At 54.5% G+C, this 26,693-nt stretch overlaps 4 protein-coding genes across 4 annotated transcripts; all 4 read left to right on the forward strand.

Annotated features, from left to right (window-relative positions):
• LOC141946962 (hydrocephalus-inducing protein homolog) lies at positions 1-13,188 on the forward strand (the record flags this gene model as incomplete). The annotated part of the gene is made up of 14 exons (XM_074877432.1): positions 1-115; positions 725-919; positions 1,253-1,367; positions 1,897-1,951; positions 3,374-3,460; positions 5,445-5,561; positions 6,260-6,469; positions 7,329-7,466; positions 9,151-9,328; positions 9,843-9,970; positions 10,644-10,777; positions 11,808-11,944; positions 12,793-12,920; positions 13,039-13,188. Coding segments are annotated over exons 1-14 (1,887 nt in total), but the record flags the coding sequence as incomplete, so codon positions are not given.
• Positions 13,189-13,650: 462 nt separating this feature from the next.
• Positions 13,651-16,154, forward strand: LOC141946963 (hydrocephalus-inducing protein-like; the record flags this gene model as incomplete). Its single annotated transcript, XM_074877433.1, has 4 exons — positions 13,651-13,770; positions 14,851-15,090; positions 15,309-15,477; positions 15,985-16,154. Coding segments are annotated over 4 exons (699 nt in total), but the record flags the coding sequence as incomplete, so codon positions are not given.
• A 183-nt stretch (positions 16,155-16,337) lies between these two features.
• Positions 16,338-17,959, forward strand: LOC141946964 (hydrocephalus-inducing protein-like). The gene is made up of 3 exons (XM_074877434.1): positions 16,338-16,347; positions 16,849-17,019; positions 17,661-17,959. The coding sequence occupies exons 1-3, from the start codon at positions 16,338-16,340 to the stop codon at positions 17,957-17,959; spliced, it is 480 nt and encodes a 159-aa protein (XP_074733535.1).
• Positions 17,960-18,642: 683 nt separating this feature from the next.
• Positions 18,643-25,700, forward strand: LOC141946965 (hydrocephalus-inducing protein homolog). Its single transcript, XM_074877435.1, has 12 exons — positions 18,643-18,653; positions 19,001-19,127; positions 19,725-19,826; positions 20,128-20,311; positions 20,789-20,930; positions 22,211-22,376; positions 23,132-23,215; positions 23,492-23,737; positions 24,229-24,441; positions 24,847-25,049; positions 25,230-25,412; positions 25,632-25,700. The coding sequence occupies exons 1-12, from the start codon at positions 18,643-18,645 to the stop codon at positions 25,633-25,635; spliced, it is 1,665 nt and encodes a 554-aa protein (XP_074733536.1). The 3' UTR covers positions 25,636-25,700.
• Positions 25,701-26,693: the final 993 nt, after the last annotated feature.

Below are 26,693 nucleotides of genomic sequence, written 5' to 3' on the forward strand. Positions count from 1 at the left end.
ATGTACATCCGAAATGCACCCATCCACCGTGCCCCTGGTGCTGGGGAGTCTCAGATGGGTGACAGTAGACCATACCCCCTCCTCATCCCCCCAGTGCCATCAGCTCCTCGGGGCAGTACGTTTTGGGCTTTGGTAGCCCCATGGGTGCTGCTTTCCCTGCTTAAATCCCGTGGGTAAGGTAGAAAAGGGCTGAGTCGTGATGGAAATGTGCTGCTGAATGCGGCCTTTAGCTCCGTGTGGTTTGGCAGCAGCAGAGAAGTGTTTTGCTTGGTGTAAGGGAGAAGTGGCCTCTTATTTCTTAGAGATGGAGTGTCTTGGCTCAAGGACTGGTGCCAGGCAGGCTTCACCTCTGGGGTGGCAGTGCGGCTGCTGTGAACAGCTGATGGAGAGTCTCTGTGCTTGTGGACAGAGACACTGGGGAGCTGGAGCAAGGGAGACCTGGAAATTTGCTGCCTGTTGCACTCAGAGAGAATGAAAAGTAAATAAAATGATTGCCAGGGAGGGGTTTGGAGCCAGGCGTAAGCGAGCATATGCTGTTACCAAGTCTATCTTAGAGACATAAACCTGCATACTAGGTGTGGCACAGTGATGCTTTATCGGGACAAAGGTTGCGGGGGTGATGATTTTCTGTTTGCAACATGTCTGTAAGCTTCTTTCTTCTCTGCTGTCACCATGTATCCTCCATCTCCGTGCCTTTTCCAGCACGGTGCTGCTCTTTTCCCAGCTCACGTGCTGGCGAGTCAGCCAGCCTACCCCAGGCCTGGGCATGGCACCTTCTGGTTGCGCTCCTGGGAGCCTGACTGCAGGTTTGAGACAGCTTCTGCTGCCCCAGGGCTTCTGACCGCCCATTACGCTGTCGCACACCTGGAGGACTTTCACCTGGGCCATTGCAGTGGAGGTTGGAGCCCAGAACAGCTGCGTGAGAATTGCTTTAACTATTCCTCTTGGGTTTTCTGAGGCTCAGCCTCCTCCTTTGCACAGGGTGACAGACCCTGAGAGCTGTCCTTCGCCTTGGGGACTGGGGAGCAGCCCCAGGCTGTTGGAGGAGCAGATTGAGGGTAGGGAAGGCGAAGGAGAAAGCATTGGTTGGGTGAAAAGTGCTGCACGTCCTACCCAAGGTGCTGTCGGGCAGCTGACTGTCTCAGGACAAAGTGTGGGAGGTGTCCCTGTGCCACCCATGCCCCGAGCAGGCTGCGGTGGGATGGGGGTTGCCTTCTGGTTTTGTAGCCGGTCAGCAAACGCTGTCTGGAAGGTGACGACGTCTTGCTCTGTCAGCGATGTTCAGCTAGCAAACCTGGGGAGCAGCTGACTTCTGTCTTTGCTTTCTGGACATCTTCATTACCCGGGGCACGCAGCGGGAACCCGAGGTATGTTTGCACTGCAAACAGCATCCTTCTCCCTGTAAATGATGTTACGCCCGTGCGGCCTGGATGACTCCTCCTTTAATTCCCTCTGGGCAGGAGGCTGCTGCTCAAGGCCGGTCTCTGCAGAGCTTCAATGTTTATGAAACAAAATGTTGATTTTTTTTTAAATTTTTCTGTTGTTCATGGGAACGGCTTGCTGTCATAGCCTGGATGAGGTAGAGCGAGAGCATCGTTTCAGGGACTGCTGCTGTTGCTTCCCCGTCATCTCTCTGGCAGAGCACTGAGTAGTGAAGCCACCAGATGAAATCTGGGGGGTAGGATGGGCTATTTATAGTCCTCTTTATTTGCTGACCTGCTGTCACTGCATGTGGCAATGAGGAGTACGGTGACAAAATTTTCCAGACCTTGTTTCTCGTAATTTCTCCAGCTGTTTCTCACCCTTCACTCTTTTCCTGCTTCCAGCAAGCTGTGCATCAAACAGCTTTCCTTAAGGGAAAATCCCTCTGAACGCACTGGCGTCGCTCTGCCCAAGAGTGCCGTCTCTAGTATCGCTGTGCTCTTTCCTGGTGCATCCCTGTCTTCAGAGGGTAGGTGAGAAATCTTTAAACTCTTAGGAGAAGAGGCTCAAGCCAAATTTGAATCTAGGTGCCAAATCTTCACATCTTTTTGGGTGTAAATCTGCACAGGGGATTTTTGTGCTGATTCATTCTAGTCCAAGGTGCTGCCTAGTGCAGAGGTGATGGAGAGCCCAGCTTCCCTGCTGGTCCCATCATCACCCCTGAGCTGGCTGCTGCTGAGACAGGGATTGGCAGCAAAAACCCTTCCAGAGAATGGGGATTTTGTCCTGCATGAGGCTGGACACTCACAAGACAGTGAAACTGGTGCTCATCCTTCTGTACAGCCACTCTTTCTCCCCGAGAGGCTGATATTGGGATGGTGGATGGGCAGGATGGGTTTTGGGTGGGTTTCAGATCTCTTGCTGCTGACTGACTGGTTTAAGGCAGACGAGGAGAATACCAGTCAGGGAGATCATTTCCCAAAACACCATCCTGTATTTGTTTTTCAGAAAGAGTGGGATCTGCCTGGCATGTGCCAGTGCTCTGTTTTCCTCTTGTATCACCGAGGAGACAAGAGACTGTCCCGGCATGGAGCAGAAGCAATGCTTGCTGTTCCTCTAAAAGCCAGAGCCAGTGTTTTGGTCCCACAATGGTTTCTTTGCCAATGTTTTCTTTGGCCACAGCCACCAGCTCCATGTGCTCTAGGTGAGGAGCCACTCCATGCTGTGATAGACTCTGTTAAATGAGCCTGTTATAAAAAAATCTTCTCTTATCCACCTGGTCCATCTCTTCATCCCTGAAAACAGCCACAGTGAGAAGACCTGCTGTTACTACTGCCATTGTAGCTGTGCAGGAGCATTGATTCATAGAATATCTCAAGTTGGAAGGGACCCATAAGGATCATCATTCCTAGATCTCTTGGGAGTTGTGAGGCACAGAGCCTCTAATCCAGAAATGGAAACCAGCCTTAAATGATGAGCTGCAAAGCTAGAGACAAATACTCATTTGGGAGCACGTCGTTAAAGGCACTGAGTTCCCGGCTGGGAATGAAGCACCCACATTGCTGTAAAAGATGGGCCTCGTTTGCCCTTGGGAACACTTGCAGATAGGCGTGGTGACAGGCAGGCATGGTTCCAGTGTGTCCCTCCATGGGGCATCAGAAGGGTGAACAGAGTTACTGTGAGCACCTGCTGCAATTTGAAACAGGGAATGTAGTCTGAGTCACTGGGAATGTTTGAAAATGTTAAACCGAACACTTTTTAGTGACACATGTTGGTCAAACTATCAACTCAGTCCTGTCAGTAAGATGAGCTGTTGAACTGCTTTGCTGAATCATTTGCCAAATTGGTCCTCAGATGGTTTGTGTTTAGAAGCTGCTGGGGAGGTGATCGTGCCGTTGGTAAGTGCCACATCGGTTATAGCCTTCTTTCAGCAGAGCTGCTGCCCTTTTAGCGCGAGGTGCGGTTGGAGCTGTTGTTTCACAACCAGGGAATACCGGTGGCACAGCAGGAGCTGAAGCTTGTCATCGGCGTTTGCTGTGTATTGATTAAAAATGACCAAAGCTTCCTTCCCCAGAGCACCAGTCGCTGCTGCTTCGGTGCTCCTCAGGGATCAATGGGCTGTTCAGTTGTGAGTCTCTGCCTGGAGTTGCTCAGCGTGTCTTTCCACGCTGCCCCGCGTGTGTGGGGGTGTCTCATGCCGGGCTCCGTGGGTGCCCCCGCACGGTGCTGGGCTCTGTCGGGGTTAGGGCACAGCAGGCTCCGGGCTCCATCCCTGCTCCTGCCTTACGGCGCTTGGAGAAAGCCTCGGGCATTGCTGCTTGCTTGTGCTGACCTGCAGCTGCGGGTGGGTGTCAGGGGAAATATTCCGGATTAGCACCTGGTAGAGCTGCAGAAGTTCTGGCTTTGGCCCTCTGGGTGGGGGAGGCACAGTCTGCAGCTGTGGGTGCTTTCAGGAGGGCACTGGTGGGTCTGCACTGGCTTGTTGCTGTCCGGATCTGCCCCTTTGTGTCTCAGGTTCACCTTTTTGCCCAGTTTGTGTGTCTCTTCCTTTCCTGCTGTGCTTTTTACCTCCCTACAAGGCTTTCACCTGTGTCCTCTTCCATTTCTCCTTGCAGCCAGTTGCCAGCTGCCTGCGCTGCCGCTATACCAGCATCATCCCTAGGCAGCCCCATATGCTGACCTGCTCCATCCTGGTTTCGGAGCTGCTGGGTCAGACCCGTTACTGAGTTCACAGCACCAGTGCCCACCCGGGGGCCGCATCCTGCTGAGGAGCTGTTCGTGCAGGCTTCCCTCCCTCCCACTGCAGGTCCACAATCAAAGTTATGTTATTTTCCAGGTTCAGCCCTCCAGTACCTAAATTTTTCATCAAACCCCAACCATCAAAGGAGGAGGGAGCCTGGTCCAAGCGCTCGGTGTCTGCAGGGAGCAGCTGCAGGGATGGAGGTGTGGAGGAACCAGCCAAAGCCCTGGGAGCCGCAGGGGATCCTGCCCAAGAGCCAGCAGATGCAGATGACTCCCTGGAAGCAAAGGTAGATTTTCTTGTACACCTACCGCTTGCATTGCCTCCCCCAGCTTGCCACCAAAAAGCCATGCTTGTGCCAATCCCCCTTTTTGCTGCCCTGCTGTCATGTGCCCTGAGGGCAGGCTGGGCAGCAGGGCCAGTGGCTGGACACGGGGCTTCTGGGGAGGGAGAAATCAGATAGTTTTGCTTGGAGAAGCCCACTCAGATCCTACGGACCTATGCTGAGTTTGGGTTTTTTTGGCTTGTTTTTACACTGTAAAATGAGGCTTTTATCTGCACCATGATGTGAAGGCCTCCAGTTTCCTTCCTGTATCAAGCTGTGCCAAGTACTGTGATCTCCATGTACCACCTTCTCAACCCCAGCTGGAGCCGCCTGTTTTTATGTCTCTGCCTTCACCCGAGACCTGCAGTATTGCAGAGATGGCCACAGAGCTGTCTTTGATAAAATGAGACTTTGCAAAGTCATTGTCTCTTCCTCCTGGCATGGAAAATGGCCTTTGGTCTGCTGACCTTCCTGGTGAACCTCGGTGCTTTGGAGCTTGATGTCCGTGCTAGTGGGAACTGGTGCCTTGTTCTGCATTGTGTGGGACAGAGGCTGCTCCTGGGGAAAAAAAAAGGATGCAGGAAAGCATGGGAAGTTCTGAAAGCACTGGCGTTGGCGTTAAGTTCAAGGAGAGGGGTTGCATCTGCTCACATCCAAATACCGGTCATTTTAACATTATAACGGCACATTTTTTCTGAATCAGGAGAAATGATACCCTGTAGACGTAAAGAATAGTGTGGCTGAATGTTTTCGGATAGAAGGGTGGAATCATCTTTATTTCCTGCTTTGTTGCCATGTATGCACAAATAAACAAAAGAAATTCAAGTAGATATGGCTAAGTAGGATCCAAAAGTGCTTCAAAGGATATGTCTGGATTGCAGCTCATCTTCCTGCAGCAGAGTGGTCTCACCCAGACCAGCCAGCTGCTCACTGCAGCCCACGGTGCTTGTTTTCCAGCTCCTGCCGTCCACTGCTGCGGAGCTGGAAGGTGCTGTGGAGACTCAGAGCCTGGTGGGGATCAACAAACTGATGCAGCTTGTGGAGGCAGAGCCCGTCATCTTGGGAATGGAGGAGGTAAGTGGGAATCCATCTTGTGCCACGTTTCCAGTGTGGCAAGCAGTTATGTAGCTCCCCCCCTCCCACTGGTGGCCCTCGATGCTGCTCGCAGAGTGGCCTCACGTCCCTCCAAGCCCATCGCACAGCGCTGCTGAAGCAACTGGTCACTGGAGAGGCCACGCAGGACATGTCGTAGGGTTGACCTGTGCAGCAGCTATGGAGGGCATTATTCATCTTTTTGCTAATCAAGGGGTCAACAGGAAATTTCTGCAGTAGCTTTTGCTGTAGCATCTTGAGAGAGCGCAGCATGCAAATCGGAGAGAGCGAAAAGCATCAGGAGTCAGATGAGCTGGGCTGGAGTCCTCCCCCCCAGCTCTAAGGGCTTTCACCTCCGAATACTGTGTTTCTCTTAAGGCAGTAAAAGGTGCTTTTAAAGGCAAGTTCTGCAGTGAAGAGAATTTCTTGCTGCCAGGAGACAGCCCAAATTACTTTAATATGTAGTGTATTAATTAATGCGTTAGTGAGTATGGGAGAAGATTTTTCCCGTGGCCCCTCCACTGGTAAGTGGAATGGATACAGGATGAGATTAGGGTGATTTTGCCTGTGTTTGAGGAAGAGCCCCCTCCAGCCACATCTGTACTTCACTCCAAGCCATGGCTGCTCTTCTGCATCAATTTCCATGCTCGACATCTTGATCTCTCCTCGCCTACCTCCAGGTTTTCGATGTCCTGCCGCTCTACGGTGTGCTGCAGCCAGGCGAGAGCCAGCGGGTCATGTTCACCTTCTTTGGCCACACAAATATCGTCGCCCGTGTCATGGCGCTGTGCAGGGTGGAGGGAGGCCCGACCTATGAGATCACGCTGAGTGGGGAGGCTTCGCTCATCAGCTACCTCCTAGACGTCACGGAGATCGACTGCGGGCTGCAGGTACCGCACGCTTCTCTTGGCAGAGGTCCTTGTCGTGAAACCATCACCGGCGGGTTGCCACCCACCTAGGGCTAGGGCTCTCTCCCCTTCCCAACTACTTTGTTGGCTCTATGGCTTGAAAGTACAACCTTGGAGTGGTATATCCTGCATTCAAGCTGTTTTTAATGGCCATCTCCACCCCTCTCCAGCTGGGAATTCCTCCTCCTCAAGGTAACTAACACCGCCTCCTGGGGCAGGCAGGGTCCCAGTGGTGATCTCCAGAGGGACGTGCCCCAAGACATACATCTGCTGATCCGCTCCTAAAGCCTGAGGTCCAAGGAGGTGCTCTCTTTTGATGTTCTTGATTAATCAGCAAAATAAACCAGGGAGGAAGTTAACTTGGGCTTCCCAGTCACTGTAGCTGGAAAGAATGTCCTAGAATAATCCCCACTTTACTTCTTTTTGGTTAAAAACCCCACAGATATTTCCAGCTGTTGCCCTGTCTCCCATTTTGCTGTCACTGCAGGTGCTTTTTCTTCTGCAATGTCTTGATGCCACCTCCTTTGTTCCAGCTGGGTGTGAGATGACACCATGAGGTGCAGAGAGCTTGTCTCCTCCTTGGTTTCCTTATGACTGATCTCTGTGGTTGGCACTGCCCCTCTGCATGCCGCCATCAGTATCTGTTCCTGTGTAGGGCTAAGGGGTGCCCTGTGGTGGTGGCTTCCCCAGGTTAACCTGGGAGACTCAAGTGCCCGTACCTCCTCTGCCTCTGCTTTTCTCCTGTGTTGAGTTCATTTGCTCGCATCCCAATGAAAGCAGAAGGAGGTTCCCAGTATCAGGCCTGTGCCTTCAGCTTCCCACTCCTCTGTCCTCTCTTCAGCTGTTTAACAAAGTCACCGAAGCAGAGGTCACCCTGCAGAACAGCGGGAAGATGGGATTCACCTACGTGGTGCTAAGGCCCAGCGCGGGCACCGCAGACAGCCCTCTGCCCGGCGTGCCCCTGGTCCTGCCCAGCACGGTGAGTATGGAGGTGGCGTGAGTGATTGACCCTGGCTCTGGGTCAGGCTGCCCAGGAGGGGGTTGTAGGGGAAAAAAACAAAATTAAAAAAAAAGAAAACAACCCACGAAAGCAGACAGGGGAGACAGGGCTGTAAGCAGCTGCTGCTGGGGGGCAGGGAGGGTCAAGCAAGCGTGGTCCTAATCGACGCCTTCACGGCCTTTGCCGGCGGGTGACCCTGCTGTCACACAGCAGCCACCGGCCAGAGGCACCAGCGCTTTGGGGGCTCTGGGGACCCCAACTGCTGAGTGCTCCGGCTGTGCGGGCACTGGGGCTGGACTGTGCCGGCTCTCCTGAGAGTCACCTTTCCCAGGGTGTGTGGTTGGACAGGGCTTACTCCTTGTCCCTGCCTGTAGCCCACCCTGCCAGCCCCCTGCCAGCACTGAGCGGGACTTAAATGCTCTCACTTGGGCATGAAGCTGCTTTGCCAGAAATTGTAGCAGCCCCTGTACCGGTCCCCTACTCCCCCAGCTTTGCTGCTCCGCAGCAGCTTTGTGGGGCAGTGAGGGGGCCAGGCAGGAGCAGGGCTGGAACAGTGAGGAGAGGAGTGTGCAGCATCCCACCATCCCAACTTCTCAGTCCTGTGTGGCTGTCTTTGGGCTGGAGCAGCATTCCTGTCTAGTCCCTTTTTGTAGTGGGAAGAGGAAGCCAAAGGTGTTCACATTTCCTCATGCCTGTCTCCTACAAGGGGTGACACACTGATGCCCTCTTGCTGAGAGCTTCCAAAGACCCAGCTCTGCTCGGACCCACGCAGTCAGTTGCTGTGACAGCCCCATTGGCGCTGGCAGCTTGGCAGGGCTGGCTTTCGCTGCAGCTGTGTTCTGCGCTGCACCAGGGGCTCAGGGGACCAAGTGGCAGGATCTGTCCCACTCAGCAGCTTCTCCCTACAGCATGAAGGGGAGTGAGGAGCCGAGGGTCCAGCCCAGTGTGCAGAGGGCGAGCCGAGGAAAGCTGTGGCTGTGTCCCTCACCCAGGGCTCTGTTGCTGTCTGCTTGCATTTGCTCTCAGCCTGGCTGGCGGGAGCCTAGCCTGGGGCTCGGGCAGCCTTTCTGGAAGCCCGGAGAGGAGGTGTCCTTCCTGGCAACACCTTTCCTAGATCTCGTCCTAGTCTCTGCTCCTGCCTTTCCAGAGATGCATGTTTGCAGGTCACCATGAGCCTGGGTAGGCTCACGCACCCCCGGTGTAACTGCACAGGCAGGAGGTGTTTGGCTGGGATCATTATAAGGGGTCAGGCCCTTCAACACCAGCCTGGGAACCGCTGATGTGCTGTGGCAGGAGCTGCTGGCCATGCTGAGAGTGTGGGCACTTCACTTATTTTGCATAGTGGCTGGTAAAAGAGCTTTTATTTCTTCAGTCTGGCTCTTGCTAGCAGAGGGTAAACACCGCTAGGGGCAGAGCTGTGCTCATGCTGAGCAAGGGGTGGTCTGTGGGTCTGTCCTGGGGGAATGCATCCCTATGAGCCCTCTGAAGGACCTGGTGTAGGAGACTTCAGCTTCTGGGTACAAGAAAGCTAGAAGGCGATGTTGTCTGATACTTTCTTATATATGAGAACCTGCCTTCTCTTCTCAGCATATCTGTCGTCTGAGCCATCCCTCCACCAAACCCTCTTTGGTTCATTCCCTCCCTCTTCTCCCACACCCTGCAGGGTTACATTGGACCTGGCCAGGAGCAAGTCCTGAAAGTCTATTACCTGCCAGGAGTGCCTGGAGCCTTCTGCAGGACTTTCCAGATCCAAGTGGGTCACCTAGAACCAGAAGAAATCTCCCTGAAAGGAGAGGGGAGCTTTCCCAGGATCTACTTGGACCTGCCCAGGAACATCAAAGGTGAGCACGGCCTGTCTGCTCCCCAGGAGGGTCCCCTGTTTCTCCCCCATGTCAGATGCCCGTAGGGCAGCTCACACCTGCCTCCATCGAGCCTGGAGGTTTCAGGGCTGTCAGACCAACACTCAACCCCCTGGTTGCTTCCTGAGGCTCTGGCAGATGAGCCTGCGTGGGCTTTGCCCCATGAACCATCCTGCAGAGCTTGCCAGCATGTGTCGGAGTCCTGGGAAGGTGGTGGCTGGACAGAAATGCTCGGGAAAGCTGAGCACAGGCTGGCAGGGATTTTGGCAGGCTTGGATTTGGGTCACATTGCAGGGGATGAGATGCTCCTATGTGGGGAGGAAGATGGGTGGGAATGAACATCAGGGTTGATAGAGGAAACGCAGCATCTACTTTCCATACATTGCTTGAGGAGGGTGTTTCTGGGAGAGGCCAGAATCGGGGAAGTGGGGCTTCCCAGCTTAAATGGGAATAGCGCTGTGCCACGCTTCTATTTGTGGATGTTTTCTTCCTTCAGGAAATGAAAAATATGAGAAGGTCCTCAAGGAGGTGATAGAAAAGATGGAAGACAGCCAGAGAGAGGAAGCAGTTGTTCTGGGGGAGGCTGTGGCCACGGAGCCACCCCCAGATCCCTTGGACGCCGTGGTGAGAATGGCTGCTGCCCCGTTTGACGCGTGCCACCCTCCCCCGGTGTCATTTGGTCCCCTGCTGCCCGCAGCAGGCTTCCCGGTGCCCTGCTGGCACTTGGGACCTCCCTGCCCAACCTGCCCATGATCCTGCATCAGCTCAGCATTGCCCCCGGGGCTGCCCCAGGGAGAGATCCTGAAGACCCTGCTCAAGTGATTGAATTTATGGTACTTTGGGATGGAGATGTAGGTCATCACTGGGGTATTTGCTGCTCACAACCCAAGCCCTGCCAGGTTTACAGAGCTTAATAGCAGCAGCCTGACTGTGCCCTGGGACTGTGCTGCCAGGGCTGACCTCTAAGAGACAGCAGTGTTATTGTGGCTCCCTTTACAAGAGAGCTTTTGTCCGAGCTGCTTTGGCACTGGCTGGGGGCAGGCAAAGACTTGGAGCTCTGGAAGGTTCCTGGCTTGTCTGTCTGTTTGTCTGGCCAGATCAGCTTTTGTAACAGTGACTGGGCAGGCGAAGATACTGGAGTTCATTGCCCTTGAGATGAGGCCCTGGCTAAGAGAGCAGGAGGTGTCACAGACACTGAGCAGCGAGACAGAAGGACCCCATCACCCCTCTCAACACAAGCAGGGGGGAGCCTTGGGAAGGACCGTTGCTAACCAGCCTCTGCCTTTCCTTCCCTCAGCTGGACCCTCGGCTGCAGATGCAGATGGAGCAGATGCTGATGGAGGAACACGCCCTGGAGCAGCAGAAAGCTCTCACCTCTGGTCCCCCAGAGGCCACTGCCTTTGACCAGCACGCTCGTCGGAGGCTTCTCAAGTTAGTAGGGCCTCCTGTACCCTATCTCCAGGTGCCCCAAGGGTAACACCCAGCAGTGCACCCCTGCTCCTGAGAGGTCCTTGTGTCTGCAGAGCTGGGGATAGTGGGGACTTCAGAAAGGGCCTGATCCTGGTAGCTTTGACATGCTCCCTGTGAGCAGCTGAGTGTCCTCACTTCCACAGAGCCACCCTGAGCTTTGGAGGTACTCAGCTCCCCACAGGCGCTGGGTCCTGCTCTTAGGGCTGAGGGGGTCCAGTGCAGAGCATCAAGCCCTTCAGAGAGCACCAACACCATCCCTGCTGACCAGCTCTGAAAGAGGCAACTCAAAGCTGGCATCTTTGTTCCAGCTAACAGACCACACTGAGCAAAAAGAGTAGGGAACACCCTTGACAAACCCTAAATCAGGTGGCTTGGATGCTGGTGGGACTGCAGGGCTTGCCTCGGTACCTTCCCTCTGCTCCTTCATGAGGAGGCATGGGCACGGTAGGCTCCAGTTCAGGAAGATGCTCTGCAAAACAGATCACGTATGTGCTTTCCCGAGTGTGATTGCTCTGGAAAAGGACCCTCCCGTGAATCTTGTAGGTGATGATTACTGCATTTGTTGGTGCTGCTTTAGGGACAGATCTGGTTGCAGAGCAGTGAAGATTTCCTGTGCAGGCGAGTCTTATGACAAGGTCCTGAAGCCGTTTCAGGCTGGGGCTGTACACCAGGCTTAGCAGTTTCATTGAGACCAGTGGAGGTCCACTGGACTTACCTACTTTCTGCTTTCTGTAGCAGAGGAGCTGTGACCAGTATTCATTTTAAACTACTTTTATTTTAAGGTCCCACTGGTAGCTGATAAAACCTAGGTCCTATGCTCCTCGTGACTTACCAAAGTCTTATTACCAGGTGGTCAGACCTTGGGTTTCATGGGCTTGAGTTGAGTTTTTACAGCAGTGAATCCAGAAATACTCACTTTGTTTGCATCTTCCATGCTCCTGGAAATGTAGCCAGGCTGTGGTTTAAGGACTGTCCTTACTCCTCCTTTCAGAGCTGAGCTGCCCGAATACCTCCTGGACTTTGGGTACGTGATTCTCGGTAACACCCCCACGCACGTCATGAGGATCACCAACACCGGGCAGTTCCCTGTGTCCTTCCGCGCTGATAGACGGGTCCTGCATGACACAGGTAACCAGTGCTGGAGAGACTTCACGTGGGCTTGAAGGAGCTGTCTCTGACAGATTAGCTTAAGCCACTGGACATGGGGAGTTTTTTTGAGTGCTTGTATGTATAACTTTTTCCTCCTTGGGACCCTCTGCCTGGTGCTTTAGAGCCTGAGTTCTCCTGGCCAGCAGTGCTCAGAGACCCGGCCTGCCCGTGCCTGCCCTAACACTTCCCTGCAGGGGCTGGATGGGCTGATCACCTTGGTCACCTCTCAGCATCTTCTGCTCTTGGCTACCATGAGCATCACCTGATGGGCACTCCATGGGCTTGTGTTGCAAACAGATGGACGCTTTGTGGTTTGGAAGTGCTTTGTTTAAAATTCATAATGCCATAGCACTTCTGTTCAGCCTCTATAGAGAAGACAGCCTGTGAGGCCCTCTGTTGTATCAAAACAGGCTTTTGAAACAGGCCTTGACGTAAGGCTGCAGTACCAGCAAACGGTGACTCGCTGTGTCTGAAGGGTGATCAGGTGCCTCCTCTAAATTGTTTTTCAGGGAGCACCATGGCATGGGGGAATCTTAGTTGGAAATTCTCCTTTGGAGAGGTCTGTGCATCCTTCCCTGGGATGCCTAGTGAAGGAATGGTTGGAGCTCCTCAACTGAGATGTTTCCTTTTTACCCTGTGGGTCTTGGATTCTGGCTGTGAAAGCCCTTTCTCCTTGTGTGGTGACAAGGGAGAAGGAGTGGCAGTCTTCTCCACAGGTACAAAGGGGTCCTTTGCAGAGCTGCCAGACAGGACATATGGCTTCAACGTGCTTGTGACACGTTCATGTCGACTGTGTATCTCAGCTGCTTTATTTTCATCTGTTCAAGGTTTCAGTGTGGATCTGGACCACGTGAAGCACCTGCTCTGCTGCGAGACCAAGATGTTTGAAGTGCGCTTCGACCCACAGAGCGCCAACCTGCCCCTGGGAGAGGTGGACGTGCTCCTGCCCATCAAGGTACCTACGGTGTGCTTCCTCACCCCGCTGTGCCCGTGCACCTCTCGGGGCAGGTGGAGAGTCGGTGACAGAGCAGATGTCACCGGGGCTCTCAGCTGAATGCTCTGTCCTTCCCTAGGTAGCAGGAGGCCCCACATTCCACGTCCGCCTCCATGCCAGCGTGGCCATGCCATCCCTCTGCGTCTCCAGGGACAGACTGGAGTTCTCCACTCTCCAGTGTGGGCAGTGCCAGGAAGAAACTGTCCAGCTCCACAATCAGCAACAGGTCCCCTGTAACTGGCTCATCACTATCAATGAGCCTGTTAAGAAGGTAAAGCACAGACAGTGTGTAACACATAACTTCTCGGTTGGGTTTTCTTTGCCTCTCTTGCCCTTTCTGCCCCTGTGGCTGCGTGAGCACTTGGGCTACAGCTCATCTGAGAAGGCTTCGGGTACAGAGCAAGGCTGGCTCACCTGGACCTGTGCATTAGCTGGTGCTTCACTTCTCTGTCAGGTTCCCCCGTTCCTCCTCTTCTGAGGATGGTGCCTCCCCATCTGCCTGCCCTGCCTGTTCTCCCTCCAGTTCTAGGCCAGAGGTGGCCTCGGCTGGTTTGGCTGTGGGTGCCCTCAGCACCATAACGGTGTCTCAGAGCACTGCAGGAACTGAGGGTCTGTCCTCACAGACCAAGGAGACCTCATACAATTGTTTTTTTGTTCTCAGGTGGACAGACATTGGCTAGCGAGGAGGCGTCAGAAGGTGCCCCAGAAGTTGAAGGCCCAGCCCTGTGTCTTCGAGGTGCTGCCCTCGGCTGGAGCCCTCGCTCCAGGACAGCGCTGCAACGTGCGAGTCAGGTTTTCACCCACAGAAGAGGTGAGATCAGCGAGTGTCACCCCCAAGAGGTCTGGCAGGGCAGTGTGGTAACGAGAGCCCAGCACAGGGAGGAGGAGACGGCGTCTGCCTCCACAGAGAGCTTTCTGCAAGCCCTGTACCCACTGTGCCTCAGTTTCCCCTGCAGCACACTCTTCTGAGAGGGGCTTTGAAATCCCCTGGGGAGCTTGCTTAGCATCAGGGAACGGTGGGGTGGCTGCCTCTCAGCGCATGGGGGGAAATCTGCCTGTTTGCCCTCATCTCCCCCTTGCATGGGCCTGTTTGAGGCTGCAACGCCCTGGTGCAGAGCAGCTGGCGCGCTCGCAGGGGATAACCCTGGAAGGGCCAATCTAGGCAAGTCCTGCTGCTGGTACCAGCAGACAAAACAGCCACCAGGCACCTTCCTGGGCACGGCAGGACAGTCGCCTGGAGTGGTGTGCTGCCAGCAGTCCCTGTGGCTCTGGCCCAGCCTGCCTGCACGTTCCCAGGCAGTCTGGGAGTCAGCTGAAATGATGGGGAGTTCCCAAAGGCAGTTTGCCTGTGGCCACCGTGACTTGGAAACTGGCAGTGGGTAACAGGATGGACACAAGTGCTTCCGTGCCTGGAAACAGTCCCAGGGATGTTTTAATTGCTGTAGAGGTGTAACCATCTTGTGTCTGGCTTTGACCAGAGCCAAACACTGAGCAGAGAAGACGACCCTTATTTCTAGCCAGTGCGAGCTCATCTGCCTCATTCATTGAGCTGATGTTTGCCTGATGCAGCAGTGCCAGGACTGTGTCTGGGCAACATAACCCTGAGGACCTTTCTCATGAGCATCACACTCCCTCGTGACTAGGTCAAAACATCTGATAGTGCATTTTAGATTCATCTGACACCCAAATATCCAGTTACACTTCACACCAGGATTCATCCCAGTTACTCAGAGCCAGAATGCAGATGCTGTAGCCCCTGCTGGAAGTAAATATCTGTTTTCCATTCCCCTTAGAGGTACTGGTGACACCCCTGCCTTGGGGCAAAAGTTGAACTTGAGGCCCTGTCAGCTGGGACTTCATGGAGGAGTTTTCTGTGCTTCTCTCTTTTCAGAAGTCCTACCGAAGTGAGCTGAAGATTAACATTTTCCAGAGCAGCCAGCACCTCCAGCTGCAGGTCTCGGGGCGTGGGCTGGAGCCACAGCTGGAGTTCAGCCCCCCAGTGCTCGAGCTGGGACCGTTGCTGCCATACAGCTGTGGAGCAGAGGGGACGGTGGTGGTGAAGAACCCATGCGAGTTCCCCATCGAGTTTTACTCACTGGAGTTCGACCAGCAGTACCTTGCTGAGGAGCAGGTGAGAGGGAAGGTCTGGTCCCCATGTGCACGGTCCCGTAGCTTCACAGTGCTCCAGCATTCCTAGGTTCCTGCCAGGGAGATGGAGACAGTCCCCAGGGCAAAGTCTGGTGGCATTTCAGGGTTAGCCAGCTCTGCTGGCAGACTGTGGAGGGGCTTGTATAGTCCGTGTTGTTAGAAACACGTCCTGCATATGGCTTCTCTTCCCTACATGCACAGATCCTGCAGACGCTTAAAGACTATGATTGCCGCAACACCTTATTGCTGCCTCCGCGTGCCCCGGGTGAGAAGCTGCCCCCTGAGGTGCTGGAATATTATCAGGACCAGAAGAGGCTGCAGGATGAGCAGACGAAGTCCCAGACTGGGGAACCAGCAGACCAGGACAACGGTGAGGGTTTGGCATTGGCTGTCCTGAGTGTGTACACAGCGGGGAGTCCAGCCTGCATGCCCCGAGCTCTCCATGGGAAGCCCAGGCTTTTAGCAGCCACCCATTCCCCAGCTTGGTGGAGGAATTCCAGCGTGAAGGTCTGTGGCTTGTAACACGCATCCCCTACCAGCCCTGAGTGCAGCCAAAGCAAGCTCGTATCTGCCTACCATGGACCGGGGAGATAATCGTGTTGTCCTCTTGTGTCCCCTAACCACAAAAAATAGGATTGGATGAGTTCTTCAGCCAGCAGGACCAGGTCTAATACCACCAGCTATCTTATATTTGCTCCTTCCCAGCACCAAAAGCACAAACTCAAAATCCCCCCGAGGGCAGAGACAGCCTGGACAGACTTCTCCTTGGGAAACTTTCCATCTTTTGCACGTGGCCGTGCAAAGTGGCAAATGGCAAAGAACAGATTGCCTGGCCATGTCCACCCTCTTCTTCCCTCCCCGTGTCCTTCCTCCTCAGCAAACTTTGAAGATGTCCAGTCTCTGTCAGATCAAGGAAGAAAGTCCTCTGCTGGGATCATTCACACTGTCTCATCCCAGAGCTCATTCACTTTCCCCTCCGTGTTTGATGAAAGCCAGTCCAACAAGGTGGACTCTAAATCTGAATGCGGAGGAGGTGGAAGGTGTTGAGAAAAGACAGGGGATGGGTAATGTTGCAGACAGGGCAGGGACAAGTGAGAGGCCAGAGAGGTTCTCCCCAGTTTTGCCAAATGAGCACCTTTTCCCCCGGGAGCTGCTGGGATCAGGATGATGCTGTTCCCTTTCCTAGGCAGGGCAGCGCGCTCTCTGTCCTGCATGACACTGCAAGCCGAGATGGCTTTTGGTGACCTCCTAAGGGCAAAGGTGGGAGCTCTTTGCAAATGCTGTTATGGTGAATTCAGAGCCCAGCTACATCTCCTGGTATAATACTCCTAAAGCATCCAGCTTTTGGATAATCGCTTGATCCGCAAATGGAGCCTCTCCCTTGGGACAGTGTAAAATGCCTGGTTCTGCCTGTCCCCCCCTTACTCAGCAGGACCTGGGACCAAACTCCCATGAGGACCATGTTGACAGGGCATGGGAGATTTGGCCCAGTCCTTTTAGGTATTGCCAAATGCTTGCTCTTTCCTCTTTCTGCCACCCCATTTCCTATACTCTGAACAGGCACCTTGACCACCATCTAGGGCAGACCCTGATCTGCACAAGCCTAAAGGAGAGGCATAGTGAGACCTCGGTGTGGTGTTGGTTTCAGCAGAGTCTTCTCTCCCAGGATCTGAGGGGATGGGGAGGATGATCAGGATCATAGGTAGGTAGGAGGCTGACTGTTCTATCTGGTTCTGCACAGCAGAGCATCGGCGGAGCATCACCAGCAGCAAGGCGGCCGCGGGAGAACTGGCCGACAGCCCTGTCTATAGGGCCATCGCCCGCCACCTTGGCATCGATATCTCTGCAGAGGGGCGCGCGGCCCGAAACCGCAGAGGGATCGTTGTCATCATCCATGGGGCACCCCTGACAGGTAGGTGAGCCGCAGCCCATGGCTGCAAGGAGGGGGGAAGCAGGAGAGACACATCCTGGTGGGCCGTGGTGCTTGGTTGACCTGTTGAAGCAAAGCGAGGTAAGCCGCAGCTCTGCTGGTACATGAAATGGTCCCAGGCCTTCACCAGCTGGGGCAAGGGCTGTGGCTCACCCTGTGTCCACACAGCTAGGCTATCGTTCCCCCACACAGGGTGGCCATGTCCCCGTTGCTTCGTGGGAGCACAGTGCCTAGTGCCCATGTAGCCTCATGGGAGCAGTCCCTCGCCCACGCTGACCCCCAGACCGTGCCCAGACGTTGTTTGAGGCAGTGCCGGCCAGCACAGGCTGGCGAACGCTCTGAGTGGTGGCGGGACAGGGCTCAAAACAATGTTCTGGCCCAGGGTTGAGGTCACCATGAGGGACAAAGTGCTCAGCTGGATGTGAGGTGGACGTGATCCTCCTGGCTCTAGAGGACAACGCTTCTAGCCATGCTCAACTGTCTCCCTCACGGTCTCCCCTAAAGGGGCACTTGATTTCCGACTGTCCTTGAAACTTTGAAATCCTGTCTGGGGACTTTCTAGAGCCTGTCCCTGGAAATGCTTCACGTGCAAGTGTCACCAAGCAGTCTTCCTCTCTCTCAAGGAAAGACAGCGACAGCGGTTGCCCTGTCCAAATATTACGGCGCTGCCTGCTTGTCCATCGACACCGTGGTGAGAGAAGCCATCTCGGACAGGAGAAGCTCAGCAGGGCTGCGCGCCCGGGAGCTGTGCATCAGGGCTGCCATCAAGCAGAGCTGCAAGGAGGCAGAGGATGCTGGTAAGGAGAAATGCTGGACCCAGAGCAGCGCTTCAGAAACCCACCATGACCATCCACTTCTGCTTGCTCCAGAGAGGAAGGCTGACAGACCTGGGTCTCCTAGGGAACATGAGTGCAGCATGTAGAAATGCAAAGCCATTTCGTAAAGCATCTCATGTTATTAAAAAAATAATCTCTGTTTTAAGGGCTCAGACAGGGGCACTTTTACTGCCTCTGGGCTTCTCAGCCCATACTCCTTTTCCTAGGAGTGGTGAAGCACACCTGTATTTTTCTCAGGGTTTTTTTATATTTCCTCAAAGCTGAATCCAGCTGGCTCCTTGTGGCCATCAGGCAGAACTGCTGCCCACTTTAACAACGAAGCAGCCCTCTGAAGCTGCTCATTAAGTACTAGACAACTGACTCTGAGTGTGGCTTCAGAAACATGAGAGGAAGGGAAGAATAACCTCCCAGAGTTTCAGATGAGACATGCTGCAGATGAGCTCTTTTCTCCAGAGGTTTTCCTATACACACTGTCAGGTCACGCAGCTCGTGCATGTGGTGCTGTTCTCCACCTGAGACCAGAGACTTTTAGAAAACCTGGTTGGGCAGTTGGTGCCCCGCGCTCTGCAGGGTGAGGCCAGACCCTGGTTCTGGTGGGGGAAGTTTTGCATTGCTCAGCTTTGAACCTGGTTGGGTTGGGAGCTGATGGAAGGAAGAAGGATCTGGGCCCCAGGTGGGGTTATCCCATGCAGAGGATTTAGCTCCAGTGGAGATGGGGGATGCAGCTGGGGCAGGGCTGCATGTTACCATCTCCATGTGAGAATGCAGGATGGGTGCAAGGTACAGAAATGATGCTCCTGGATAGTGGAGCCTTGGCTTGATCCATAGGGGAGCTACTGTGCAGCGTCACCTGCGTGCACATTTGTGAGGAGGGACGCAGAGCTGTGCCTTAAAAACTCTCTGGCTTTAAAATCCAGTATCAGATGGTGTGCTTTACCATGCTAATAAGAGAAGCAGGGCAGGAGCTGCTTCTGGAGATGGGTGCTGCTAGTGCCCAGCAGGCTGGGGAACAATGGCCGTGTCCCTGCCAGGGCGCAGGGCTGTGCCCGTTGGGGTGGAAGGTGCCTGCTTGCTCCCCACTGAGCGTCTGTCCCCTCCACAGGTCACAACGCAGATGCGTCCCTCAGCCTGCAGTTCAGCACCAAGGCCAAGCACAGCCTAGACATGAGACGGTCCAGCTCTGTGGACAAACTCAGCCTGCAGTCCAGCTCTGTGGGCAAACTCAGCCTGCGGTCCGTCAGGTCCCGAGGCCAGGTGAGCGCTGCGGCGGGCAAGAAGAAGACAGATGGCCCCACCCCCCAATCGCAGAAACAGCATCTGATGGATCTGACAGGCTCCCAGGTGAAGCACGATCTGCACTGGTTAATGCCTGGGACCTTTCTGTTGCCTCTGAGAAGTGAAGGAGCCGCTTCCAGTGGAGGCTCTGCATCACCCAGAGCCTGGTGCAGGGGTCTATAGTGCAGAGAGCCAGCTGGGCAGGCTGGGCATGGCTCGGGGTGGGAATGAAACCCTGTGCTCTGGCAGAAAAACTCTGCGGCATCTTAACAGATTGTTGGCAAAGTGCAGTCCTGGCTAACGTGGCTGCAGCGGTGGGCAAAGCTGCGGGATGCTGCGCTGGGGGCTTGCGAGCTTGGGTCTCTGCTGGCCATGGATGCACCCTCCTGCGTGGTCCCCTGGAGCTGCTGGCCTGCAGTTTTGTTCTAGTCTCCTGCTAGTGAGAAACCCCAGCTCCAAGCCCAGCAGTTGGAATTGTTTGGGGGTTTCCAAAGTGGTTGATTTTTCTTGTGGTGTTCAACATTGCAGGGCTCATCAAGTTCTCACCACTCTCCCCTTCCCTGCGTTCCTGCGCAGCGAGAGCTGAGCATCAGTGGCAGCACATCAGGAGAGCTGGGCTTTAGGAGCTGCGTGCTGCCCGAGGAGCTGCTGGTGGCCATCCTCTCTGAAAGGCTGCAGGTACGTGGGGTGGGGGCAAATGGTACGTTCTTGCTACAGGGAGACAGGCAGCGAGGTACAATTCAGAGAGGAGGAGGGCTGTGCCTGCTCTTGGAGGAGTCCTGGGCTGCGTGCAGGGATCCGTGGGTGAAGCTGCAGATGACATAAATTGGCAGAGCATGGGGAAAGATCAGAGCTTGTCTGAGCTGCTGCACTTGGAACTGTGATGGCTGGTGATCTCTGACATCAGGCTTTAGTGACTAGCTGAGAGCCCAATGCGTGCAACAGCTGACTTTCTCTTCCTTTTTGACTTTATCTGCAGCTGAGTGACTGCTACCAGGGAGTGGTGTTTGATGGCCTGGAGACCCCCTTTGCACGCAACACAGCATCTGCTCTCCTCTGCCTGCTCAAAGCTGTCAGAAATCGGCCTCACATCTATTTTGTGAACCTGTTCCAGGATTATGCTTCTTGGAAAGCCAGGGAGATGGCCGCAAAAGAGCAGGAAGGTGAGACTCTTCATCTCCGTAACTCTGAAATCTTCTCTCTCAAGCCCTCAGCCTTACCCGTGTGTATCTGGGTTACCAGCAGAACTTGTAAGAGATGTTTTTATTAATCCTTCCACCTTCTGCCTCGGTGTAGCCAGCACTCAGCTCACAGTTGCTTAAAATACAGCAATGCTGAGGCTGACCTCAGTCTCTAACATTAAAGCTTGGGCACAAGTGCAAGCTGTTGTGGCTCAATAACTAATCACTGGCCAGCTGTCCACAGTGCTGGTGCATGTGAGCCAGGCAAGGCATGGGAACTCACTGACCAGTGATAGTTTGGGGCTTATCTGAATTCTGAAGCAGGGATGTGAGCTCGCCAGTATCTCCTGGCAGGATGACAGGCTGGGTCAGGACAGAGTTGTGAATCCTGGCAGCTCACCCAGAGCAGCAAGCTCTGCTTGCAGGCACTGATGGTTTCTTCTCTGGTCTGTGCTGAAGGACGGGAGCGGGAAGAAGCTGCCAGGAGGGAGAAAGCACGTCTCTGGGAGATGGAAGAGGACGAGTATGATGCCCTCACCGAGGAGGAGAAAATTCACTTTGATAACAGTATACTGCAAGTCAAGCGTGAGAGGAAGAAAAGGTCTGTAAGCCTTCTATGGGTGCCTCCCCAGGATAGTGTCCCCAAAGGGTTTCCCTGCTCCGGAGACCTTGATTGTGCTCAGAGGGGTTACCAAGGCCAAAAGCATTAATTACCAGCAGCACAAGGATTGCCAGTTCCACCTCCCTGGTTCCCAGCAGAGGAGGGACCTTCCTCCGGTGAGATGAGAACATCTTCTCTCCGTTTTAGCGGTGAGCCCTTCAGCTTCAACACTGGCTGCAGGGAGCTGGGCTCTGTGCTTCCCTTGCCACTGTGCTTACCAGTGTCTCTAAGTTAATTATGTTCATTCTCATCTTCATCGCCCTTCTTCACGAAACCAGAGGGGTTGTGGTGTGGGTTGGTGTGAGGCGCAGCTGTGCTGGCTTGGTTTGGATCCCAGTCCTGCCGTAGGTGAGGCCCTTGCACTGCTGAGCTCCCAGGGTTTTCCTTACTGAGTGACACCAGCCACAAAATCTGGTGTCTCTTAGGCTCACCTTCAGCTGCAGCAGCAGGTGAGCCTGGGAGAAGCTCTGATCCAGCAAAGCAGCCCTGTTCAAGAGGATACACAGGATAAGCTTAAGCCTCTATTAACCCCTGCCTGAAACTTGGGGAGGGACTTGCTTAAAGCGAGCCTGTGTTTCAGCACTTCTTTCAGCCCCAGCTGAAGTTTGTTTCCCTGGGAGGAGATCACTAGGGCTGAGTCAGACTGTGATTTCCAGGACAGGCAGCACAAGTTTCCCATGGTCCCAGCTGGGTTCCAGCAGGAAGCCTGGTTGTTTGGAGCCTGTTTTGCAGGAGGGCAGTTACTGCAGCCTTTGCTTTCTGATTGGTATGGCTAGTCTCACTAAGGAGCAGGCTGTGCCCAGGGAGAAGGGCTGCATAAGCCAAGTATTGGTGCAGGGATAAGCAGGTGTTAGTGATTGGTGAGCTGGTTTAGTGATTTGTGAGTTGGATATTGAGAGCTTCAGGCTCCAGTGTGGAGCAATGGTGGATCAGTCTTTGGCAGCATGCTGGAGGTGTCCAGGTGGACCTTATTGGAGAAGTAGTGCAATTTAGACCTTGTGACAGCAAAGCCTAGATTTGGCAGGCCCTGGAGGTCCCCTCCCACTTCCCTCACTTTGGATGTCCCAGCCTCCCCAGGTTGAGGGAAGTCCACAGAGCTGGTCTAACAGTTGTGCCTGGCCTTAGGGTTAGTGAATGAAGTGTGGGACCAGCTGGGATTGCAGCGAGCCCAGATTTCTGGCGGTGACTCTCGGGGATGTTTTCTGTTTGTCTTGCTGAAGGGAGATGGAGCGGCTGGCTCGAGAGCTTGAGGAAAAGCAGCGGTGGGAGCTAGAACGCTTGAGGGAGGAAGAATTGCTGAAGAAGTTGTCTAAGTGGGCCAAGAGAAAGCTTGGAAAAGACAAAGAAAATGCTTCAAGGAAGAAAAGCCAGCCTGGAGTCAGACAGGTGGGTGGTTGTGTTTATAGAGATGAGTGAAAGCCCTGGGGACCCTCCTGCTGAGCCGTACCATTCCTGGCGAAGCCAGCAGCCCCCCGCAGTGCTGGGGGTGGGTACCTGGCCGTCAGCAACACGCGGGGCTGTGCTGGGAAACAGCAGCCAGTGTTTGATCGTGCTGCTGCTTCACCAGGGGTATTTTCACATGGGTTTGTTGGGTAGAGCTGTTCTTCTAGGGTCGTGCTGCCTTTGAGTCATGGCTTCACATAACTCCAAGCCCTAGATAGTTTTAGTCCAGCATTTCTCCCCATTCTGCATGTGACTTACACCTCTGAGCCATGACCCGCCTGGGATGTGGTCTTTTGCTACCTGACTGGCAGGAGATACCACCAGGCCCTTTAGGTATTCATTAGCAGCCAGACTTCCCAAAGTGTCAGCCAGACACAGGGATGGATGCTCAGCACACCAGAAACGTGCCCGGAGGACTGCACAGGAGTAAGGAGGTGTCTTAAGTTCCCTGTCTGGGTTGGGGAAGCTGTTCTGTTTCTCAGCTGGTTTGCAGGACTCCTCATCAGTCTCGCGCTGGGGAGTTTAGTTTCAGTTGAGCTCAACTGGGTACCAGCTGCGTTCTGAATTGGGATTTGTAGAGCACCTAGCACAGGTCTCAGATGAGGCGTGGGGTGCTATTGCAAAGATCGCCGCTGTCCTACAGCATTTGAGTTGGTGCTTTGAAATGCTCACCGCTTTGTCCTGCTCCTCCTGCCCAGAACACGAACGCATCCGCTAGCAACACCAGCGCATCCACCGGCAACCTGTCCGATGTCACCAAGGGGGGAGAGAAGAAGGGATCTGCAAAGGAGCACGCAGACTCTCTTGCAAGTGACAAGGAAGATAAGAAAAAGCAGAGCAAGGCTCCCCTGACAGATGCCTGCCCAGTGGATGTTGTGCAACCTGCAGACCCAGAACAGGGGGAAACCAAAACCGAGGCGCAGAGTGACAGCGAGAAGAACTTGGCCCTGAGGTTTAAAATCTACGAGGCATCGCAGAGGGATGTCACGCATATTTTGTCATCCTGGGACAGGGCTCAGGGTATCCTGCTGTCCCCTCTGAACCAAGAGGTGGTGCAGCACCAAGTACAAGGCCAGCGCCGGCATTTATCCAGGCAGGGGAGCCGGCAGGACAGAGAGAATGAGCATCTGGAAAAACTGAAGGCTCTTGAGGACTCCGAGTTATCTGGGCTGGAAGGGGAAGGTGCGGAAGGGTCAGCCAGAGGCCAGGACGTCGGGGTGCCCTGCTGTGACATCCAGGTGCTGAGCTCTGCAGATGTGACTGGGGCGATCCTGGAGAGCGGCAAGCTGCCAGCGGCAGAGCAGGTAAAGCCCTTGTGAGGCTCAGATGCTGAGCCTGCCGTGGTCTGGGCCCTGGTGCATTGTGTCCCACCAGGTGACAACAGCACATACCCTTGTCCAGGCCACTGATGATGTTCCACGATGGCTTCACAGCAGCCACGTGGCTGGGGAAGTTCTTGCCATCCCCCAGATGGGTGGGAAGAGGGAGGGCTCTCTGTTGGAACATCCTCTCTGTTTGGAGAGTTTCCCAGTCTGGAAATCATTAAAAATGGTCCCAGGGCAGGGCAACTCCTGGTCATTGTTTCCTTCAGCTGAGTCACTCAGAGTTGAGGTTTCTCTCTAGGTCCCACTTGTAGGTCCTGGCACTGCTCTGGAGCCTGCCCACCCCACTGTGCACAAAAAAGCACTGTACTCCATCTAAATAAAAAAACCCATTGCCAAAAGCTGAGTGCCTTTCAGGAAGTGTGAGGATGAAGGCCACGGGAGTATAAACAGGGTTTTCTCTTATGCTTTAGATCCTGGATGACCTGGGACTGGGTCCCTCGGGGCCTCCCATTCCACCTACTGCTTTTTACTCTGTGATCCGCTACCCGGAGAAGCGGATGGTCCCTGCAGCAGGAGAAGCCCTCGAGCACTTCGCCTTTGTGGTGCCAGAAAGTGCCACTGCAGAAGAAGGAAAGAAGGAAACCAGAAGTTTCTTGGATGTCCCCGTTGTGCCTGCAGTGAAGGTGCCAGGGCAGGGGCCAGGCTGGGTGGGGGCATGGGGGGCAGGTGGGATGGAAGAGGATCACTGTGGAAGGGCAGTGAAGACATGACGGGGCCCCGTGTCTGCAGGCATCCCTCCTGTCTGTTTAAAAGAGCCAGCTCTGCTTGAGACATAGGGCAGTTCTGTGAGATGAGAGAAAAAAAAATCAGCTAAAACCTTCAACTTCCCTTGAGGAGAGGGTCCTGGGGAGGGAGGGGTGTTGTAGGCGAAACAAAGTCCCATAAGGAAGACCAAATCCATGGGCAGAGGGGGTTGGTGGTTTATTCTCCCTCCTGTCTGTTACCAAACCTGCAGCTTTCTCTCCAGGATGGGGGTGTCTCGGGGCAGGTCTCACCTCTCTCCCTTTCCTCTCTCCCTTGGTGTGAAGGTGTCAGAGGAGCAGGTCACGCCAAGCGGGGGCCAGTCGGGGAAGGAGAAAGCCGCGGGCAGGCGGAAGGCTGTGAGGCAGAAGCGGAGCTCCAGCCGGGGCAGGAGAGGTCGCCAGGCGCCGGGCACGGGAGCACCCACGCAGCCCCCCGACGCGCACCAAAGCGACGTGGACAGGGTCCCATCCCGGGGGAAATACGTCAGGTGAGCTGTGAGGGAGGAGGTGATCCCTCTGCTTCACATCCATCTTGCCAAACGGGCTCCATCATCCCCAGCCCCGCAGGGACCCTCTGCCGGTGCCTCCACGGGATGGCGAGTCCATGAGCCTCCTCCTTCTCTCGTTTGCTCGTTAGCAATGTCTGAAGCCTCCTCTTTAATTGCCAGGCTGAGCAGCTGCCGGTGGATAGTGCCTGCCCACGGGGAGGTGGAACTGAAGGTCCAGTTCAGCTCCACGGTGCCGGGGCAGTTTGACCAGACGCTGCATTTTGAGGTCCTGGGGACAAAGCGACTGTACCAGGTGCACTGCAGGGGTACCTGCCTGTATCCCACCGTCAGCCAGGACCCACGGTAAGGCTGGGGCGTGGGAGCCTCCCCCACTGCTCCCCCCTGAGCTCAGAGCCAGGGCTGCCCCTTGTGCCCCAGTGACCTTCTGGCTTGGGCAGAGCACGCGGCCTGAGCCGCCCAGCATCTCTTCCATGCTTGGAGCTGGGAACCAGTACTGGTACTATGGGAGACCTCGGCTGGTCTGAGGGATCAGAATGTAAGTTTGATATTGACCTTGAGCAGATAACCACGTACCCTGAAGAGGCGTGAACGTCCTGAGAGGAGCTGCGTAAACAAGAGTAAGGAACTGCCTGACCGCAAGGAGAGGAAGGGTATCGAGGTTGCAGCAGAGAACTCATCCAACCATGAACTGTTAGTCTGTAATTAAACCAATCAGATATGGACACGTACTCTTCATAAAGTTATAAAAAGGCTTGTTAGAACAATAAAGTAGCCACGTTTGCACAATTCGGTGTTTGTCGTGTCTGTCTCAATAACGACAGTGGGGGGCACTGGGATGGTTACTGGGACATACTGCAGGGCACTGGGACATACTGGGATATATTGGGGAGCACTAGAAGAGTCACTGGCACATAGTGGGGGGCACTGGGAGGGTCCCTAAGATGTACTGGGGGGCACTGGGACATACTGGGGCACACTGAGGGGGTTACCGGGATGTATTGCAGGGCACTGGGACATACTGGGATAATTGGGGAGTGCTAGGAGAGTTATTGGGATATACTGGGGGCCACTGGGATGGTTACTGGGACATAGTGCAGGGCACTGGCACGTACTGGGATATATTGGGGAGCGGTAAGATAGTCACTGGGGGCATTGGGAGGGTTACTGGGATGTATTGTAGGGCACTGGGACATACTGGCGCGCACTGGGGTGGTTACTGGGACATACTGTAGGTTACTGGGACGTACTGGGATATATTAGGGAGTGCTAAGAGGGTCACTGGGACATACTGGGGACACTGGGTGTCACGGTTGATAGTATTGACACGGTGATGGTTTAGCAGGAAATCTGGATTTATTAATAACTAACAGCAATTTATCATTACAAAATAATTCCGAGATGCTGAAAGAAAGAAAAGCGACTGATTCACAGACTCTGAACTGCCCAGATTCACACTCCCTCCCTCACCGGTGCCTTCCCTGACCCATCGATCCCTGCGCATCCACCAACGGACAGACACCCGGAAACGAGGGTCCGTCCCCCCATGAGCAGAGACCGAGCGGGTGACAGAGCAGCGAGCTCAGAGAACATTTCCCTCCTCTCGAGGGCAGAGCCAATCCTCCC

This window comes from Strix uralensis, chromosome 9 (genome assembly GCF_047716275.1).
Source record: "Strix uralensis isolate ZFMK-TIS-50842 chromosome 9, bStrUra1, whole genome shotgun sequence".
NCBI classification, from domain to species: Eukaryota; Metazoa; Chordata; class Aves; order Strigiformes; family Strigidae; genus Strix; species Strix uralensis.

What these genes read in the sequence shown, in the direction of transcription:
- LOC141946964 (XM_074877434.1), top strand. An exon ending in CCATGGGGCACCCCTGACAG is followed by an intron (nt 17,020 to 17,660) that starts GTAGGTGAGCCG and finishes CTCTCTCTCAAG; the next exon opens with GAAAGACAGCGACAGCGGTT.
- LOC141946965 (XM_074877435.1), top strand. An exon ending in GGCCGCAAAAGAGCAGGAAG is followed by an intron (nt 20,312 to 20,788) that starts GTGAGACTCTTC and finishes TCTGTGCTGAAG; the next exon opens with GACGGGAGCGGGAAGAAGCT. An exon ending in GCCAGCCTGGAGTCAGACAG is followed by an intron (nt 22,377 to 23,131) that starts GTGGGTGGTTGT and finishes CCTCCTGCCCAG; the next exon opens with AACACGAACGCATCCGCTAG.